Raw genomic sequence first — 20598 nt, 5'->3', positions numbered from 1 at the left:
GGACCACCATATTCAACAGAGCGCAACTCGCTTATCTGTGATCGATTTTCTTTAAATTTTTAATATATTCTACCTCAACCAATTATGTTACTCATGAGTTGCCAATATTTTCATTTTGATGACGTCATCATGTCTTAAAATTTGATTAACTGTGGTTACATAATTTCACCTACAACGTATATTTGGATACCTTACAGCTCTTCTGAATTAAAGTTGACCTTGATGTTTATAACTTATTATGAGAGCTGGTTAAATGTAGATATGAATTAATATAAAAATTAGGCCTATCGGATCTTGTGACGTTATCATATGGCCAGTTTAAATTAAAAAGCAATTTTTTCATCTCTTTCGTCAAAGTTATACAAATTTTAAAGAGCGCGCACCGCGCTTCTACGTGCCAAATTTTCTTCCAATTGTTATATTTCATTGCTCAATTCTTTATCTTTCGATATTGTTATCCACAAGTTTATTTTGATAATGTCATCAGTGCCAAAAAATTAGAACATGATGTGTGTTCGTAGTTTCACTAATGCTACACTGTATATAGATATACAGTATATACTGTACATAATGTATATATATGGCATATAATAGGCACAACTCAGTACTATAGCGTATAATAGGATGGCATACATCAACATTTTCCGATTGTATGTTAACATACGTGCATGTTTAAAAAATATTAATGTCAATAAAATGATAAAAATGATCACCTATAATTCGTCAAAGTGACGAATTAAATTCTAGTTCTTCTTCTTTCTGTACACTTTTGTTTAGCAATTATCTCAAAAAGTTGAATAACAATGATCACAAAAATTTCACAATGTCTTTCAAATACTTTAACTTAGCCATAATAAGCTTTTCAGCGTGATCACTCAACCGTGACGTCATTAATACGCGATTTTGTGAAATCACACTATCAATCATATCTCCATAACTCTTTATCACATATCAATAAAATTCACTATACGTAAACTTCAGGTGAAGGATAAAAATATTAACAAATAAAAACTTACATTTTTCAAGGTCATGCACGTGAAATTGCGCGTTAAAAATTTAAAAAGCTCCAAATTAAGTTTTGATCAATTTAGAGCATGAGTTAGGCCATTTGCGTGTTTCAAAAAATTACTGCGCAAAAATGCGTTTTTGCGTGCGCAATTCTTAAAATGCGTACAAAATATGAATTTTTTTTACAAATCGTATTCTACTCACCATCCTTAGTATATTCACCAAATTTGAGTCTGTTCCGACTTAAAATAACGCTATACGAGCAGGTTAAAAATGACAAAATGCGCACATTAATTGTACAAAAGTGCTAAAAATAGTAAAAAATAAGGCCTTTTTAAAATTAATATAACTCTTCAGAATGCACGATGACCCCAATTTTTTTTAACTTATTCTGGAAGCCAATGAGTTGTAGATATAAATGTATATACACATTAGATGTACAAAATGGTATGACGTCATCATTTGGCCACATGAATTTTTAAAATAGGGTTTTTTCCCCTTTTGTAATGGACCACCATATTCAACAGAGCGCAACTCGCTTATCTGTGATCGATTTTCTTTAAATTTTTAATATATTCTAACTCAACCAATTATGTTACTTATGAGTTGCCAATATTTTCATTTGGATGATGTCATCACGTCTTAAAATTTAAATAACGTTGTTTACGTAATTTCACCTACAAGGTATACTTGAATACCTTACAGCTCTTCAGAATTAAAGTTGACCTTGATGTTTATAACTTATTATGAGAGCTGGTGAAATGTAGATATGAATTATTATAAAAATTAAGCCTATCGGATGTTGTGACGTTATCATATGGCCAGTTGAAGTTAAAAAGTAGTTTTTTCATCTCTTTCGTCAAAGTTATACAATTTTTAAAGAACGCGCACCGCCCTTCTACGTGCCAAATTTTCTTCCAATTGTTATATTTTATTGCTCAATTCATTATCTTTCGATATTGTTATCCACAAGTTTATTTTGATAATGTCATCAGTGCCGAAAAATTAGAACATGATGTGTGTCCGTAATGTCACCAATGCTACACTGTATATAGATATACAGTATATACTGTACATAATGTATATGGCATATAATAGGCACAGCACTATAGTATAACCGTATAATAGGATGGCATACATCAACATTTTCTGATTGTATTTTAACATACGTGCATGTTTAAAAAATATTAATGTCAATAAAATGATAAAAATGATCACCTATAATTCGTCAAAGTGACGAATTAAATTCTAGTTTTTATTATTCTTCTTCTTCTTCTTCTTTCTGTACACTTTTGTTTAGCAATTATCTCAAAAAGTTGAATAACAATGATCACAAAAATTTCACAATGTCTTTCAAATACTTTAACTTAGCCATAATAAGCTTTTCAGCGTGATCACTCAACCGTGACGTCATTAATACGCGATTTTGTGAAATCACACTATCAATCATATCTCCATAACTCTTTATCACATATCAATAAAATTCACTATACGTAAACTTCAGGTGAAGGATAAAAGTATTAACAAATAAAAACTTACATTTTTCAAGGTCATGCACGTGAAATTGCGCGTTAAAAATTTAAAAAGCTCCAAATTAAGTTTTGATCAATTTAGAGCATGAGTTAGGCCATTTGCGTGTTTCAAAAAATTACTGCGCAAAAATGCGTTTTTGCGTGCGCAATTCTTAAAATGCGTAAAAAATATGAATTTTTTTTACAAATCGTATTCTACTCACCATCCTTAGTACATTCACCAAATTTGAGTCTGTTCCGACTTAAAATAACGCTATACGAGCAGGTTAAAAATGACAAAATGCGCACATTAATTGTACAAAAGTGCTAAAAATGGTAAAAAATAAGGCCTTTTTAAAATTAATATAACTCTTCAGAATGCACGATGACCCCCAATTTTTTTAACTTATTCTGGAAGCCAATGAGTTGTAGATATAAATGTATATACACATTAGACGTACAAAATGGTATGACGTCATCATTTGGCCACATTAATTTTTAAAATAGGGTTTTTTCCCATTTTGTAATGGACCACCATATTCAACAGAGCGCAACTCGCTTATCTGTGATCGATTTTCTTTAAATTTTTAATATATTCTACCTCAACCAATTATGTTACTTATGAGTTGCCAATATTTTCATTTGGATGATGTCATCACGTCTTAAAATTTAAATAACGGTGGTTACGTAATTTCACCTACAAGGTATACTTGAATACCTTACAGCTCTTCTGAATTAAAGTTGACCTTGATGTTTATAACTTATTATGAGAGCTGGTGAAATGTAGATATGAATTATTATAGAAATTAAGCCTATCGGATGTTGTGACGTTATCATATGGCCAGTTGAAGTTAAAAAGTAGTTTTTTCATCTCTTTCGTCAAAGTTATACAATTTTTAAAGAGCGCGCACCGCCCTTCTACGTGCCAAATTTTCTTCCAATTGTTATATTTTATTGCTCAATTCATTATCTTTCGATATTGTAATCCACAAGTTTATTTTGATAATGTCATCAGTGCCGAAAAATTAGAACATGATGTGTGTCCGTAATTTCACCAATGCTACACTGTATATAGATATACAGTATATACTGTACATAATGTATATGGCATATAATAGGCACAGCACTATAGTATAACCGTATAATAGGATGGCATACATCAACATTTTCTGATTGTATTTTAAAATACGTGCATGTTTAAAAAATATTAATGTCAATAAAATAATAAAAATGATCACCTATAATTCGTCAAAGTGACGAATTAAATTCTAGTTGTTATTATTATTCTTCTTTCTGTACACTTTTGTTTAGCAATTATCTCAAAAAGTTGAATAACAATGATCACAAAAATTTCACAATGTCTTTCAAATACTTTAACTTAGCCATAATAAGCTTTTCAGCGTGATCACTCAACCGTGACGTCATTAATACGCGATTTTGTGAAATCACACTATCAATCATATCTCCATAACTCTTTATCACATATCAATAAAATTCACTATACGTAAACTTCAGGTGAAGGATAAAAATATTAACAAATAAAAACTTACATTTTTCAAGGTCATGCACGTGAAATTGCGCGTTACAAATTTAAAAAGCTCCAAATTAAGTTTTGATCAATTTAGAGCATGAGTTAGGCCATTTGCGTGTTTCAAAAAATTACTGCGCAAAAATGCGTTTTTGCGTGCGCAATTCCTAAAATGCGTAAAAAATATGAATTTTTTTTACAAATCGTATTCTACTCACCATCCTTAGTACATTCACCAAATTTGAGTCTGTTCCGACTTAAAATAACGCTATACGAGCAGGTTAAAAATGACAAAATGCGCACATTAATTGTACAAAAGTGCTAAAAATGGTAAAAAATAAGGCCTTTTTAAAATTAATATAACTCTTCAGAATGCACGATGACCCCCAATTTTTTTAACTTATTCTGGAAGCCAATGAGTTGTAGATATAAATGTATATACACATTAGACGTACAAAATGGTATGACGTCATCATTTGGCCACATTAATTTTTAAAATAGGAGATTTTCCCCTTTTGTCATAGACCACCATATTCAACAGAGCGCAACTGGCTTATCTGTGATCGATTTTCCTTTAATTTTTAATATATTCTACCTCAACCAATTATGTTACTCATGAGTTGCCAATATTTTCATTTTGATGACGTCCTCATGTCTTAAAATTTGATTAACTGTGGTTACATAATTTCACCTACAACGTATATTTGGATACCTTACAGCTCTTCTGAATTAAAGTTGACCTTGATGTTTATAACTTATTATGAGAGCTGGTTAAATGTAGATATGAATTAATATAAAAATTAGGCCTATCGGATCTTGTGACGTTATCATATGGCCAGTTTAAATTAAAAAGCAATTTTTTCATCTCTTTCGTCAAAGTTATACAAATTTTAAAGAGCGCGCACCGCGCTTCTACGTGCCAAATTTTCTTCCAATTGTTATATTTCATTGCTCAATTCTTTATCTTTCGATATTGTTATCCACAAGTTTATTTTGATAATGTCATCAGTGCCAAAAAATTAGAACATGATGTGTGTTCGTAGTTTCACTAATGCTACACTGTATATAGATATACAGTATATACTGTACATAATGTATATATATGGCATATAATAGGCACAACTCAGTACTATAGCGTATAATAGGATGGCATACATCAACATTTTCCGATTGTATGTTAACATACGTGCATGTTTAAAAAATATTAATGTCAATAAAATGATAAAAATGATCACCTATAATTCGTCAAAGTGACGAATTAAATTCTAGTTAGGTGATCATTTAGAATAAAATGATCACCTATTGTTATTGTACAAAATATTATTATTATTCTTCTTTCTGTACACTTTTTGTTTAACAATTATCTCAAAAAGTTGAATAACAATGATCACAAAAATTTCACAATGTCTTTCAAATACTTTAACTTAGCCATAATAAGCTTTTCAGCGTGATCACTCATCCGTGACGTCACGTATACGCCATTTTGTGAAATCACATTATCAATCATATGTCCATAATTCATTATCACATATTTATGAAATCCACTACACGTAAATTTCAGGTTAAGGTAAAAAATATTAACAAATAAAAACTTGCGCATCTCAAGGTCATGCACGTGAAATCGCGCGCAAAGATTTTAAAAAGCTTAAAATTAAGTTTTGATCAATTTAGAGCATGAATTAGGCCATTTGCGTGTTTCAAAAAATTACTGCGCAAAAACACGTTTTTGCGTACGCGATTCTTAGAAGGCGTAAAAAATGAAATTTGATGTATAAATCACATTCTACTCACAATTCTTAGTACATTCACCGATCTTGAGTCCATTCCGACTTAAAATAACGGTATACGAGCACGTTAAAAAAGACAAAATGCGCACATTAATTTCACAAAAGTGCTAAAAATGGTAAAAAATATGTCTTTTTTAAAATGAAAATAACTCTTCAGAATGCACGATGACCCCCAATTTGTTTAACTTATTCTGGAAGCCAATGAGTTGTAGATATAAATGTATATACACATTAGACGTACAAAATGGTATGACGTCATCATTTGGCCACATTAATTTTTAAAATAACGTTTTTTCCCCTTTTGTAATGGACCACCATATTCAACAGAGCGCAACTCGCTTATCTGTGATCGATTTTCTTTAAATTTTTAATATATTCTACCTCAACCAATTATGTTACTTAGGAGTTGCCAATATTTTCATTTGGATGATGTCATCACGTCTTAAAATTTAAATAACGGTGGTTACGTAATTTCACCTACAAGGTATACTTGAATACCTTACAGCTCTTCTGAATTAAAGTTGACCTTGATGTTTATAACTTATTATGAGAGCTGGTGAAATTTAGATATGAATTATTATAAAAATTAAGCCTATCGGATGTTGTGACGTTATCATATGGCCAGTTGAAGTTAAAAAGTAGTTTTTTCATCTCTTTCGTCAAAGTTATACAATTTTTAAAGAGCGCGCACAGCGCTTCTACGTGCCAAATTCTCTTCCAATTCTTATATTTATTTGCTCAATTCATGTTCTTTCGAAATTGCCATCTTCGAATTTATTTTGATAATTCCATCATACCAAAAAATTAGAACATGATATGTGTCCCGTGATTTCACCAATGCTACACAGTATATAGATATACAGTATATACTGTACATAATGTATATGGCATATAATAGGCACAGCACTATAGTATAACCGTATAATAGGATGGCATACATCAACATTTTCTGATTGTATTTTAAAATACGTGCATGTTTAAAAAATATTAATGTCAATAAAATTATAAAAATGATCACCTATAATTCGTCAAAGTGACGAATTAAATTCTAGTGTGAAATTGTTTTTATATATAAAAAAAATTTTTCTTCACAATTTCTTTCTGTACAGATTTTGTTTAACAAATATCTCAAAAAGTTGAATAGCAATGATAACAAAAATTTCACAATGTCTTTGAAATACTCTAACTTAGTCCTAATAAGCTTTTGAGCGTGATCAATCATCCGTGACGTCATTTATACGCCATTTTGTGAAATCGCATTATCAATCATATCTCCATAATTCATTATCACATATTAATGAAATTCACTACACGTAAACTTTAGGCCAAGGGTAAAAATATTAGCAAATAAAAACGCACGCGCTCGTAGGATCATGCGCGTGAAATCGCGCGTTAAAAATTAAAAAAGCTCAAAATTACGTTTTGATCAATTTAGAGCATGAATTAGGCCATTTGCGTGTTTTAAAAAATTACTGCGCAAAAACACGTTTTTGCGCGTGCGTACATAGAAGGCGTAACAAATACAATTTTTTTGTACAAACTGCATTCTACTCATCTTCCTTGGTACATCCACCAAATTTGAGTCCATTTCGACTTAAAATAGTGCTATACGAGCACGTTAAAAATGACAAAATGCGCACATTAATTGTACAAAAGTGCTAATAAATGGTAAAAAATAAGGCATTTTTAAAATGAAAATAATTCTTCAGAATGCACGGTGACCCCCAATTTTGTTAACTTATTATGGAAGCCAATGAGTTGTAGATATAAATGTATATACACATTAGACGTACAAAATGGTATGACGTCATCATTTGGCCACATGAATTTTTAAAATAGGAGATTTTCCCCTTTTGTCATAGACCACCATATTCAACAGAGCGCAACTCGCTTATCTGTGATCGATTTTCTTTTAATTTTTAACATATTCTACCTCAACCAATTATGTTACTCATGAGTTGCCAATATTTTCATTTTGATGACGTCATCACGTCTTAAAATTTGATTAACTGTGGTTACATAATTTCACCTACAACGTATATTTGGATACCTTACAGCTCTTCTGAATTAAAGTTGACCTTGATGTTTATAACTTGATGTTTATGAGAGCTGGTTAAATGTAGATATGAATTAATATAAAAATTAGGCCTATCGGATCTTGTGACGTTATCATATGGCCAGTTGAAATTAAAAAGCAATTTTTTCATCTCTTTCGTCAAAGTTATACAAATTTTAAAGAGCGCGCACCGCGCTTCTACGTGCCAAATTTTCTTCCAATTGTTATATTTCATTGCTCAATTCTTTATCTTTCGATATTGTTATCCACAAGTTTATTTTGATAATGTCATCAGTGCCAAAAAATTAGAACATGATGTGTGTCCGTAGTTTCACTAATGCTACACTGTATATAGATATACAGTATATACTGTACATAATGTATATATGGCATATAATAGGCACAACTCAGTACTATAGCGTATAATAGGATGGCATACATCAACATTTTCCGATTGTATGTTAACATACGTGCATGTTTAAAAAATATTAATGTCAATAAAATGATAAAAATGATCACCTATAATTCGTCAAAGTGACGAATTAAATTCTAGTTCTTCTTCTTTCTGTACACTTTTTGTTTAACAATTATCTCAAAAAGTTGAATAATAATGATCACAAAAATTTCACAATGTCTTTCAAATACTTTAACTTAGCCATAATAAGCTTTTCAGCGTGATCACTCAACCGTGACGTCATTAATACGCGATTTTGTGAAATCACACTATCAATCATATCTCCATAACTCTTTATCACATATCAAAAAAATTCACTATACGTAAACTTCAGGTGAAGGATAAAAATATTAACAAATAAAAACTTACATTTTTCAAGGTCATGCACGTGAAATTGCGCGTTAAAAATTTAAAAAGCTCCAAATTAAGTTTTGATCAATTTAGAGCATAAGTTAGGCCATTTGCGTGTTTCAAAAAATTACTGCGCAAAAATGCGTTTTTGCGTGCGCAATTCTTAAAATGCGTAAAAAATATGAATTTTTTGTACAAATCGTATTCTACTCACCATCCTTAGTACATTCACCAAATTTGAATCTGTTCCGACTTAAAATAACGCTATACAAGCAGGTTAAAAATGACAAAATGCGCACATTAATTGTACAAAAGTGCTAAAAATAGTAAAAAATAAGGCCTTTTTAAAATTAATATAACTCTTCAGAATGCACGATGACCCCCAATTTTTTTAACTTATTCTGGAAGCCAATGAGTTGTAGATATAAATGTATATACACATTAGACGTACAAAATGGTATGACGTCATCATTTGGCCACATGAATTTTTAAAATAGGGTTTTTTCCCCTTTTGTAATGGACCACCATAATCAACAGAGCGCAACTCGCTTATCTGTGATCGATTTTCTTTAAATTTTTAATATATTCTACCTCAACCAATTATGTTACTTATGAGTTGCCAATATTTTCATTAGGATGATGTCATCACGTCTTAAAATTTAAATAACGGTGGTTACGTAATTTCACCTACAAGGTATACTTGAATACCTTACAGCTCTTCTGAATTAAAGTTGACCTTGATGTTTATAACTTATTATGAGAGCTGGTGAAATGTAATATGAATTATTATAAAAATTAAGCCTATCGGATATTGTGACGTTATCATATGGCCAGTTGAAGTTAAAAAGTAGTTTTTTCATCTCTTTCGTCAAAGTTATACAATTTTTAAAGAGCGCGCACCGCCCTTCTACGTGCTAAATTTTCTTCCAATTGTTATATTTTATTGCTCAATTCATTATCTTTCGATATTGTTATCCACAAGTTTATTTTGATAATGTCATCAGTGCCGAAAAATTAGAACATGATGTGTGTCCGTAATTTCACCAATGCTACACTGTATATAGATATACAGTATATACTGTACATAATGTATGGCATATAATAGGCACAGCACTATAGTAGGCACAGCACTATAGTATAACCGTATAATAGGATGGCATACATCAACATTTTCTGATTGTATTTTAACATACGTGCATGTTTAAAAAATATTAATGTCAATAAAATTATAAAAATGATCACCTATAATTCGTCAAAGTGACAAATTAAATTCTAGTTAGGTGATCATTTAGAATAAAATGATCACCTATTGTTATTGTATAAAATCTTTATTATTATTTTTTTTTTTATTATTTTTTTTCTTTTTATTGTTTCTGTACACTATTTTGTGTAACAATTATCTCAAAAAGTTTAATGTCAATGATTACAAAAATTTCAGAATATCTTTCAAATAATACAACTTAATCCTAATAAGCTTTCCAGCGTGATCACTCATCCGTGACGATATTTATACGCCATTTTGCGAAATCACATTATCAATCATATCTCCATAATTCATTATCACATATTAATGAAATTCACTACACGTAAACTTCAGATCAAGGGTAAAAATATTAGCAAATAAAAACGCACGCGCACGTAGGTTCATGCGCGTGATATCGCGCGTTAAAAATTTAAAAAGCTCAAAATTAAGTTTTGATCAATTTAGAGCATGAATTAGGCCATTTGCGTGTTTCAAAAAATTACTGCGCAAAAATGCGTTTTTGCGCGCGCGATACTTAAAAAGCGTAAAAAATATGAATTTTTTTTACAAATCTCATTCTACTCACCATCCTTAGTACATTCACCAAATTTGAGTCAGTTCCGACTTAAAATAACGCTATACGAGCACGTTAAAAATGACAAAATGCGCACATTTATTTTACAAAAGTTCTGAAAATGGTGAAAAATAGGTCTTTTTTAAAATGAAAATAATTCTTCAGAATGCAAGATGACCCCCGATTTTTTTAACTTATTCTGGAAGCCATTGAGTTGTAGATATGAATTCATGTACACATTTTACGTACAAAATGTTTTGACGTCATCAAATGGCCACTTGAATTTAAAAATTAGGATTTGTTATCTTTTTGTGTAGATTATCACATTCAACAGAGCGCATCTTGGTTATGTGTGCTCGAATTTCGCACAACTTTCAGTATGTGCTTGCTTAATTAATTATCTTTATCATGAGTTGACACTATCTTCATTTTAATGACGTCATCACGCGTAAAAACTTGAATAACGTAGGCCGTGTAATTTCACCTTCGCAGTAAATTTGAATATCTTACAGCTCTTCAGAATTGAAGGTTACCTTGATGATTATAATTTATTATGAAAGCTGATGAAATGTAGATATTTATTCATATAAAAATTAAGCCTATCGGATGTTGTGACGTTAACATATGGCCAGTTGAAGTGAAAAAGTAGTTTTTTCATATTTTTCGTCAAAGTTATACACAATTCAAAGAGCGCGCACAGCGCTTCTACGTGCCAAATTGTTTTCCAAATCTTATATTTTTTTGCTCAATTAATTATCTTTCGAAATTGTCATCTTAAAGTTTAGTTTGATAACGTCATCATGCCAAAAAATTAGAACATGTGTCCCGCAATTTCACCTATGCTACACTGTATATAGATATACAGTATATACTGTACATATTGTATATGGCATATAGGCACAACTCAGCACTATAAGTATATAATAGGATGGCATACATCAACATTTTCCGATCGTATGTTAACGTACGTGCATGTTTAAAAAAAAATTAATTTCAGTAAAATGATAAAAATGATCACCTATAATTCGTCAAAGTGACGAATTAAATTCTAGTTGTTATTAGGTGATCATTTAGAATAAAATGATCACCTATTGTTATTGTACAAAATCTTTATTATTGTTATTATTATTATTCTTTCTGTACACTTTTGTTTAGCAATTATCTCAAAAAGTTGAATAACAATGATCACAAAAATTTCACAATGTCTTTCAAATACTTTAACTTAGCCATAATAAGCTTTTCAGCGTGATCACTCAACCGTGACGTCATTAATACGCGATTTTGTGAAATCACACTATCAATCATATCTCCATAACTCTTTATCACATATCAATAAAATTCACTATACGTAAACTTCAGGTGAAGGATAAAAATATTAACAAATAAAAACTTACATTTTTCAAGGTCATGCACGTGAAATTGCGCGTTAAAAATTTAAAAAGCTCCAAATTAAGTTTTGATCAATTTAGAGCATGAGTTAGGCCATTTGCGTGTTTCAAAAAATTACTGCGCAAAAATGCGTTTTTGCGTGCGCAATTCTTAAAGTGCGTAAAAAATATGAATTTTTTTTACAAATCGTATTCTACTCACCATCCTTAGTACATTCACCAAATTTGAGTCTGTTCCGACTTAAAATAACGCTATACGAGCAGGTTAAAAATGACAAAATGCGCACATTAATTGTAGAAAAGTGCTAAAAATAGTAAAAAATAAGGCCTTTTTAAAATTAATATAACTCTTCAGAATGCACGATGACCCCCAATTTTTTTAACTTATTCTGGAAGCCAATGAGTTGTAGATATAAATGTATATACACATTAGACGTACAAAATGGTATGACGTCATCATTTGGCCACATGAATTTTTAAAATAGGGTTTTTTCCCCTTTTGTAATGGACCACCATATTCAACAGAGCGCAACTCGCTTATCTGTGATCGATTTTCTTTAAATTTTTAATATATTCTACCTCAACCAATTATGTTACTCATGAGTTGCCAATATTTTCATTTTGATGACGTCATCATGTCTTAAAATTTGATTAACTGTGGTTACATAATTTCACCTACAACGTATATTTGGATACCTTACAGCTCTTCTGAATTAAAGTTGACCTTGATGTTTATAACTTATTATGAGAGCTGGTTAAATGTAGATATGAATTAATATAAAAATTAGGCCTATCGGATCTTGTGACGTTATCATATGGCCAGTTTAAATTAAAAAGCAATTTTTTCATCTCTTTCGTCAAAGTTATACAAATTTTAAAGAGCGCGCACCGCGCTTCTACGTGCCAAATTTTCTTCCAATTGTTATATTTCATTGCTCAATTCTTTATCTTTCGATATTGTTATCCACAAGTTTATTTTGATAATGTCATCAGTGCCAAAAAATTAGAACATGATGTGTGTTCGTAGTTTCACTAATGCTACACTGTATATAGATATACAGTATATACTGTACATAATGTATATATATGGCATATAATAGGCACAACTCAGTACTATAGCGTATAATAGGATGGCATACATCAACATTTTCCGATTGTATGTTAACATACGTGCATGTTTAAAAAATATTAATGTCAATAAAATGATAAAAATGATCACCTATAATTCGTCAAAGTGACGAATTAAATTCTAGTTAGGTGATCATTTAGAATAAAATGATCACCTATTGTTATTGTACAAAATATTATTATTAGGTGATCATTTAGAATAAAATGATCACCTATTGTTATTGTATGAAATCTTTATTGTTATTATTATTCTTCTTTCTGTACACTTTTGTTTAGCAATTATCTCAAAAAGTTGAATAACAATGATCACAAAAATTTCACAATGTCTTTCAAATACTTTAACTTAGCCATAATAAGCTTTTCAGCGTGATCACTCAACCGTGACGTCATTAATACGCGATTTTGTGAAATCACACTATCAATCATATCTCCATAACTCTTTATCACATATCAATAAAATTCACTATACGTAAACTTCAGGTGAAGGATAAAAATATTAACAAATAAAAACTTACATTTTTCAAGGTCATGCACGTGAAATTGCGCGTTACAAATTTAAAAAGCTCCAAATTAAGTTTTGATCAATTTAGAGCATGAGTTAGGCCATTTGCGTGTTTCAAAAAATTACTGCGCAAAAATGCGTTTTTGCGTGCGCAATTCCTAAAATGCGTAAAAAATATGAATTTTTTTTACAAATCGTATTCTACTCACCATCCTTAGTACATTCACCAAATTTGAGTCTGTTCCGACTTAAAATAACGCTATACGAGCAGGTTAAAAATGACAAAATGCGCACATTAATTGTACAAAAGTGCTAAAAATGGTAAAAAATAAGGCCTTTTTAAAATTAATATAACTCTTCAGAATGCACGATGACCCCCAATTTTTTTAACTTATTCTGGAAGCCAATGAGTTGTAGATATAAATGTATATACACATTAGACGTACAAAATGGTATGACGTCATCATTTGGCCACATTAATTTTTAAAATAGGGTTTTTTCCCCTTTTGTAATGGACCACCATATTCAACAGAGCGCAACTCGCTTATCTGTGATCGATTTTCTTTAAATTTTTAATATATTCTACCTCAACCAATTATGTTACTTATGAGTTGCCAATATTTTCATTTGGATGATGTCATCACGTCTTAAAATTTAAATAACGGTGGTTACGTAATTTCACCTACAAGGTATACTTGAATACCTTACAGCTCTTCTGAATTAAAGTTGACCTTGATGTTTATAACTTATTATGAGAGCTGGTGAAATGTAGATATGAATTATTATAGAAATTAAGCCTATCGGATGTTGTGACGTTATCATATGGCCAGTTGAAGTTAAAAAGTAGTTTTTTCATCTCTTTCGTCAAAGTTATACAATTTTTAAAGAGCGCGCACCGCCCTTCTACGTGCCAAATTTTCTTCCAATTGTTATATTTTATTGCTCAATTCATTATCTTTCGATATTGTTATCCACAAGTTTATTTTGATAATGTCATCAGTGCCGAAAAATTAGAACATGATGTGTGTCCGTAATTTCACCAATGCTACACTGTATATAGATATACAGTATATACTGTACATAATGTATATGGCATATAATAGGCACAGCACTATAGTATAACCGTATAATAGGATGGCATACATCAACATTTTCTGATTGTATTTTAACATACGTGCATGTTTAAAAAATATTAATGTCAATAAAATTATAAAAATGATCACCTATAATTCGTCAAAGTGACGAATTAAATTCTAGTTATTCTTCTTTCTGTACACTTTTTGTTTAACAATTATCTCAAAAAGTTGAATAACAATGATCACAAAAATTTCACAATGTCTTTCAAATACTTTAACTTAGCCATAATAAGCTTTTCAGCGTGATCACTCATCCGTGACGTCACGTATACGCGATTTTGTGAAATCACACTATCAATCATATCTCCATAACTCTTTATCACATATCAATAAAATTCACTATACGTAAACTTCAGGTGAAGGATAAAAATATTAACAAATAAAAACTTACATTTTTCAAGGTCATGCACGTGAAATTGCGCGTTAAAAATTTAAAAAGCTCCAAATTAAGTTTTGATCAATTTAGAGCATGAGTTAGGCCATTTGCGTGCTTCAAAAAATTACTGCGCAAAAATGCGTTTTTGCGTGCGCAATTCTTAAAATGCGTAAAAAATATGAATTTTTTTTACAAATCGTATTCTACTCACCATCCTTAGTACATTCACCAAATTTGAGTCTGTTCCGACTTAAAATAACGCTATACGAGCAGGTTAAAAATGACAAAATGCGCACATTAATTGTACAAAAGTGCTAAAAATAGTAAAAAATAAGGCCTTTTTAAAATTAATATAACTCTTCAGAATGCACGATGACCTCCAATTTGTTTAACTTATTCTGGAAGCCAATGAGTTGTAGATATAAATGTATATACACATTAGACGTACAAAATGGTATGACGTCATCATTTGGCCACATGAATTTTTAAAATAGGGTTTTTTCCCCTTTTGTAATGGACCACCATATTCAACAGAGCGCAACTCGCTTATCTGTGATCGATTTTCTTTAAATTTTTAATATATTCTACCTCAACCAATTATGTTACTTATGAGTTGCCAATATTTTCATTTGGATGATGTCATCACGTCTTAAAATTTAAATAACGGTGGTTACGTAATTTCACCTACAAGGTATACTTGAATACCTTACAGCTCTTCTGAATTAAAGTTGACCTTGATGTTTATAACTTATTATGAGAGCTGGTGAAATGTAGATATGAATTATTATAAAAATTAAGCCTATCGGATGTTGTGACGTTATCATATGGCCAGTTGAAGTTAAAAAGTATTTTTTTCATCTCTTTCGTCAAAGTTATACAATTTTTAAAGAGTGCGCACCGCCCTTCTACGTGCCAAATTTTCTTCCAATTGTTATATTTTATTGCTCAATTCATTATCTTTCGATATTGTTATCCACAAGTTTATTTTGATAATGTCATCAGTGCCGAAAAATTAGAACATGATGTGTGTCCGTAATTTCACCAATGCTACACTGTATATAGATATACAGTATATACTGTACATAATGTATATGGCATATAATAGGCACAGCACTATGTATAACCGTATAATAGGATGGCATACATCAACATTTTCTGATTGTATTTTAACATACGTGCATGTTTAAAAAATATTAATGTCAATAAAATTATAAAAATGATCACCTATAATTCGTCAAAGTGACGAATTAAATTCTAGTTTAGTTTATATTTGTGTTTCTGTTTATGTTAAGCCTATGTATTGTATTATATAATGTATTGTAAACTATACTTAAATTATTGTATAAACAGTTAATTAGCGTATGTTTTATAGATTTGTTAATAATTGTATTTTTCAACAGGCGCTAACGGCGTCTCGTAATTTTCATTCATTCATTCATTTTATTTATACAAAGCAAATTTCAAAATATGTTGACAAAATATGAATCAAGTTAATATAAATGCATTGTATCTGGAGAAAACACAAATAAGCTCAAAGAGCTTTACGACAGGTTCCACCAGGAAAAAAGTTGTATAAAAAAATTTGGATCAATGTTCATAGGCAGAGACAATCAGGGGTTACAGACGGTACATACACTACGCAAGAGACAAAGGATGGACGAAGACAAGACAAACAAACAAATAAATAAGGGTAAAAGAGGTGTTTGAAATAGGTCAAAATGTAGGTGAAATATTAAGTTGGTTTGTATTTTGATATTAGGTATTTTTTGTATTTTGATTTAAATATGATGAAACTATAATCAAATAAAGACTTGTTAAGGGAGTTCCATATTAAGGGGCCTGTGTGGATAATTGAATTTCGGGAAGAGTTTCGATTTAGGTTAGATTGGACGTATTTGTTTGAGTTTCGGGTATTATATTTGTGAAGCTCGTTATTTTTTTGAAAAAATCTTTTTAAGGTATTAGGAAGTGTGTTATTGGAAAGTCGATACATGAAAAGGGCTGTCTGTAATTTGTTTATGTCAAAGATATTTAGGGTGTTTAGATCATGGAAAAGTGGTTTAGTATGAGAGAGATAATTTGATTGGGTACATATACGGACTGCCTTCTTTTGGAGTTTGAATAGTCTGTCAAGTTTAGTTGTTTCAGTACTAAGCCATGGACAAAGAGTTTGATGCTTTGAATCTGTTGCTGCCCAGACAGTGTTACAATAGAAGAGGTGAGGCAAGATGAGTGTGTTGTACAAAGAAGTGATGATTTTAGGAGGTAATGTAGATTTCAGTTTATTTAGTACACCAATGGTTTTGGAGATATTATTGGAGATTTTAGCTATATGAAGCTTCCAGTTTAATTTGTTGTCTATTTGAACACCAAGAAATGATGTGCTTTCAACTTGTTTGATAGGGGTGTGATCGATGTATATATTTGCATTCGGATTGTTATTAGTTTTTTTGTTAGTGGAGAAGTGAATGTAGTTTGTTTTACTGATGTTAAGGGATAACTTATTTAGTTTGAACCAGTTTGAAACATTGCTGATTTCATTGTTGAAGGTTCTTGTAAGAGTGTTGAAATCAGGATGGGAAAGGAAGATATTGGTATCATCAGCAAATTGAACATATGAAAAAGAGTTTGAAGCATGAATTAAGTCATTAACATAGATTAAGAAGAGAAGGGGGCCCAGAATGGATCCTTGAGGAACGCCGCATGTAACAGGAAGAAGTTCAGAAAAGTGGGAGTTATAGGAAGTAAATTGCGTTCTATTATTCAGGTAGTTCGTAAGAAGAGAAAGTGGTATGCCTCGGATGCCATAATATTTAAGTTTTGATAGGAGGATTGTATGGTCAATTGCATCGAATGCCTTAGACAGATCAAGAAATTCATTCACGCTTCGTCGCATACGCGCTAAAAAATTACGATATGAGGCGGTTAAAAATTGAGTGTAATTTCTAATTTAATAATTCTAATTTTCTCATTAAATTCCAAACTTTGAACGACGCAAACGAGGTTTACAATATACTCTAAACCTGTACGTTTCGTTGGGATACGAGCTTATGCTCTGATGAGGGTGATTCACTTGTTGTTTAAACAAATATGTTATTATTTACTTACTTCTGTGTGCTATCCTCGTAAGTGTAGTTGTTGTAGTAGCTGTAGCTATAGCTGAAATGTAACGAAATTTCCACCAAGTGTCAATGAAAGATAACTTGGTTTTTATAATATGATCAATCATTGAATTTCATAAGATCGCGCGTAAGTCACGTTGCGCAAATTTACAATTTTAAAAATAGGAGGTGCACAACTTCACATAAAAGTCTGAATTTTGACCAAATTACAAAATGTTAGGTGCAAAGGTTTTAGAGAAAAGTCTCGAACTAAAATGGTAGAAAGAAATAAGAGCACAGTCGGTTGAAGACAAAGAAAAATCATGACAATCACGTGGGTTATCCGCAACACAAAAGTTGTGGATAAACTATTAGTAATGTAACGATGTTAACATGAAAGATAGACGGCGTAGTGGCGAGCTACGAGATGATAACCATTAAAAAATCACATCCACGCAATGATATTTTATATAGCCAAAGGCGGGATGTCAAAATACAATGTTATCGCAGTTCAAAAAGTGATTCTCCATGGAGAGGGAACCAACAAGATGGCGGCTGTCGAATCAGATAGGCCTATATATAATGTATATGACACACAATAGGCACAACTCAGCACTATAAGCGTATATGCATCAAGTCAAACATACATCAACTTTTGCGCTCGTATTTTAACGTACGTGCATGTTGAGTTTACGCGGATTGTTTTAAATTAAATTTCGGTAAAATAATCTTTTATCACAAAGATCACCTAGGCCTACAGTATAATTCGTCAAAGTTACGAATTAGTTCTGGTTTTAACTTGTTTTGTTACAATGTTGTACATACGTTAATCTAATTGTACCCTCCAAACGTTCATTCAAATGATGTACCACATGAAAGTAATTATTAATTATACAATTAATATCAAATAGAAAATGAATTCCAGCTTATAGGCTTACTGCTTATCTTTTTAAAGTGATATGAGCTGGATGGATGAACTTGCTAATACAACTGCCATAGGTAAAGTACATTTATACAAATAGCAGTTGCAAGCAAGACATTTTTTAATAGCAGTAAAAATTAAATGCATTAAATTGTAGAATAATATTCAAGCATGAGATTTATACTGAGTTTACTTTACCTTGAAAATGGCGCATTAGTAGTAGATTCTGAGAAGCTTCATGAAAGAACAATGCAATGAATCAGAATACACGATATTTAATTGAGCGGGAGTGAACTTATGAGATAAGAACATTACATTTTTAGCATTCCATTATCATATACCAAGTACTGGTTTATAGATTACCATCTTTTTAATTAAATTATCTTATTGATAATGTTGTGGACATGATTTCTTGATATTGTATATAACATGACTTACTATTCATAACTCGTGGACGTCGGTTGCGAAGTTTCTGTTTCAAAAACATAAGCAACTATATGACATAGAATAAGAATAGCAGGGAATCCTGAAAAAAAAGAAGATTATACAATTGTGATTAGAAAAGGTGATTCAATGTTTTTCCATGGATTTTGATCAAAAACAAAAAAAAATGACCTCAGTAAAGGCCAATTTTTAAGCGGAAAAGCGTGAGTCCCACTTTTAACCTATCCAGAATGGTTTTCCGTCCAACCGTTCATTTTCGTTCACTTCCGTCTACCGTTACCACTCGTCTGTGTAAATTGTCCTTAAGATGTGCACATTTCTAATGCCAAGCTAGCCTACGTCATCGTGTAGTGCTTCTACGTAAACTACACTGGCGTGGTTCGAAACCAAAAGAAGAAAGAAGAAAAACTGAGCCTGCTGATTTGTCCAACTTTGTATTATCAATAGAGCGTGTCAATTATGGACCGGACATTCAACTTGCCTATGCCTTCTATAAATAATTATTAATAACTATATTATATTATTCTCACTCCAACCGATAATGCATAGTATTTTTACATTTTCGTCAGTTTTAAGACAAATGGCACAAATAAAACTATATTATGTTTCCATTGTACGTATTTTTTTAAAATAAATTTGTTCGGACAGTCAACTTGCTTAAATTATTAATCATAATATCTCACCCCAGCCAACAAGGCAGTATTTCCACATTCTTATTTCATCAGGTTTAAGACGAAACGCAAGAACTACTAATGCGTAAAGATAAAACCCTTCTACCGACATCCAGACGAAATTACATAAGGTGAAGTATGACCATATCATCATAATAATCTGACAACCCGGAGGTGCCTGTAAATAAGACAAAAAAACAATACAAAATAAGTTTTCGATACAACTACAACACAAACTAGAGCTACTATATTCAATAGAACAAAAATCGTGACCTGACACTCTATCGAAGCAATTTTAATGTTGTCTTGACCTTTGACATCACATGACATTGGGTTGCGTCCTCCTTGATATCGTTTTTTCTTAAACCGAGTTGCAACCACACACCAAGTTTGAAGACTTTTTTCTTCAAGTTTCAGC

General features: G+C 31.1%; 2 protein-coding genes across 7 annotated transcripts in view; both read right to left on the bottom strand.

The window, feature by feature from the left end:
- The window catches only part of LOC144840964 (corticotropin-releasing factor receptor 1-like), a 61819-nt gene extending 41527 nt beyond the window's left edge, over positions 1 to 20292 (bottom strand). Inside the window, exons 1-4 of the mRNA XM_078697071.1 lie at positions 20193 to 20292; positions 19504 to 19591; positions 19264 to 19299; positions 18151 to 18201 (exon numbers count right to left, since the gene is read on the bottom strand). Coding sequence (XP_078553197.1) covers positions 18151 to 18201; positions 19264 to 19299; positions 19504 to 19591; positions 20193 to 20292 — 275 coding nt within the window. The remainder of the gene's footprint in view (positions 1 to 18150; positions 18202 to 19263; positions 19300 to 19503; positions 19592 to 20192) is intronic.
- The window catches only part of LOC144840072 (corticotropin-releasing factor receptor 1-like), a 347896-nt gene that overhangs the window by 247796 nt on the left and 79502 nt on the right, over positions 1 to 20598 (bottom strand). The window lies entirely within an intron of this gene.

The sequence above is a fragment of the Antedon bifida genome, chromosome 4 (genome assembly GCF_963402885.1).
Source record: "Antedon bifida chromosome 4, ecAntBifi1.1, whole genome shotgun sequence".
Lineage (NCBI taxonomy): Eukaryota > Metazoa > Echinodermata > Crinoidea > Comatulida > Antedonidae > Antedon > Antedon bifida.
The sequence above is the reverse complement of the archived record's forward strand: the minus strand, read 5'-3'. Positions and strand labels throughout refer to the sequence as shown.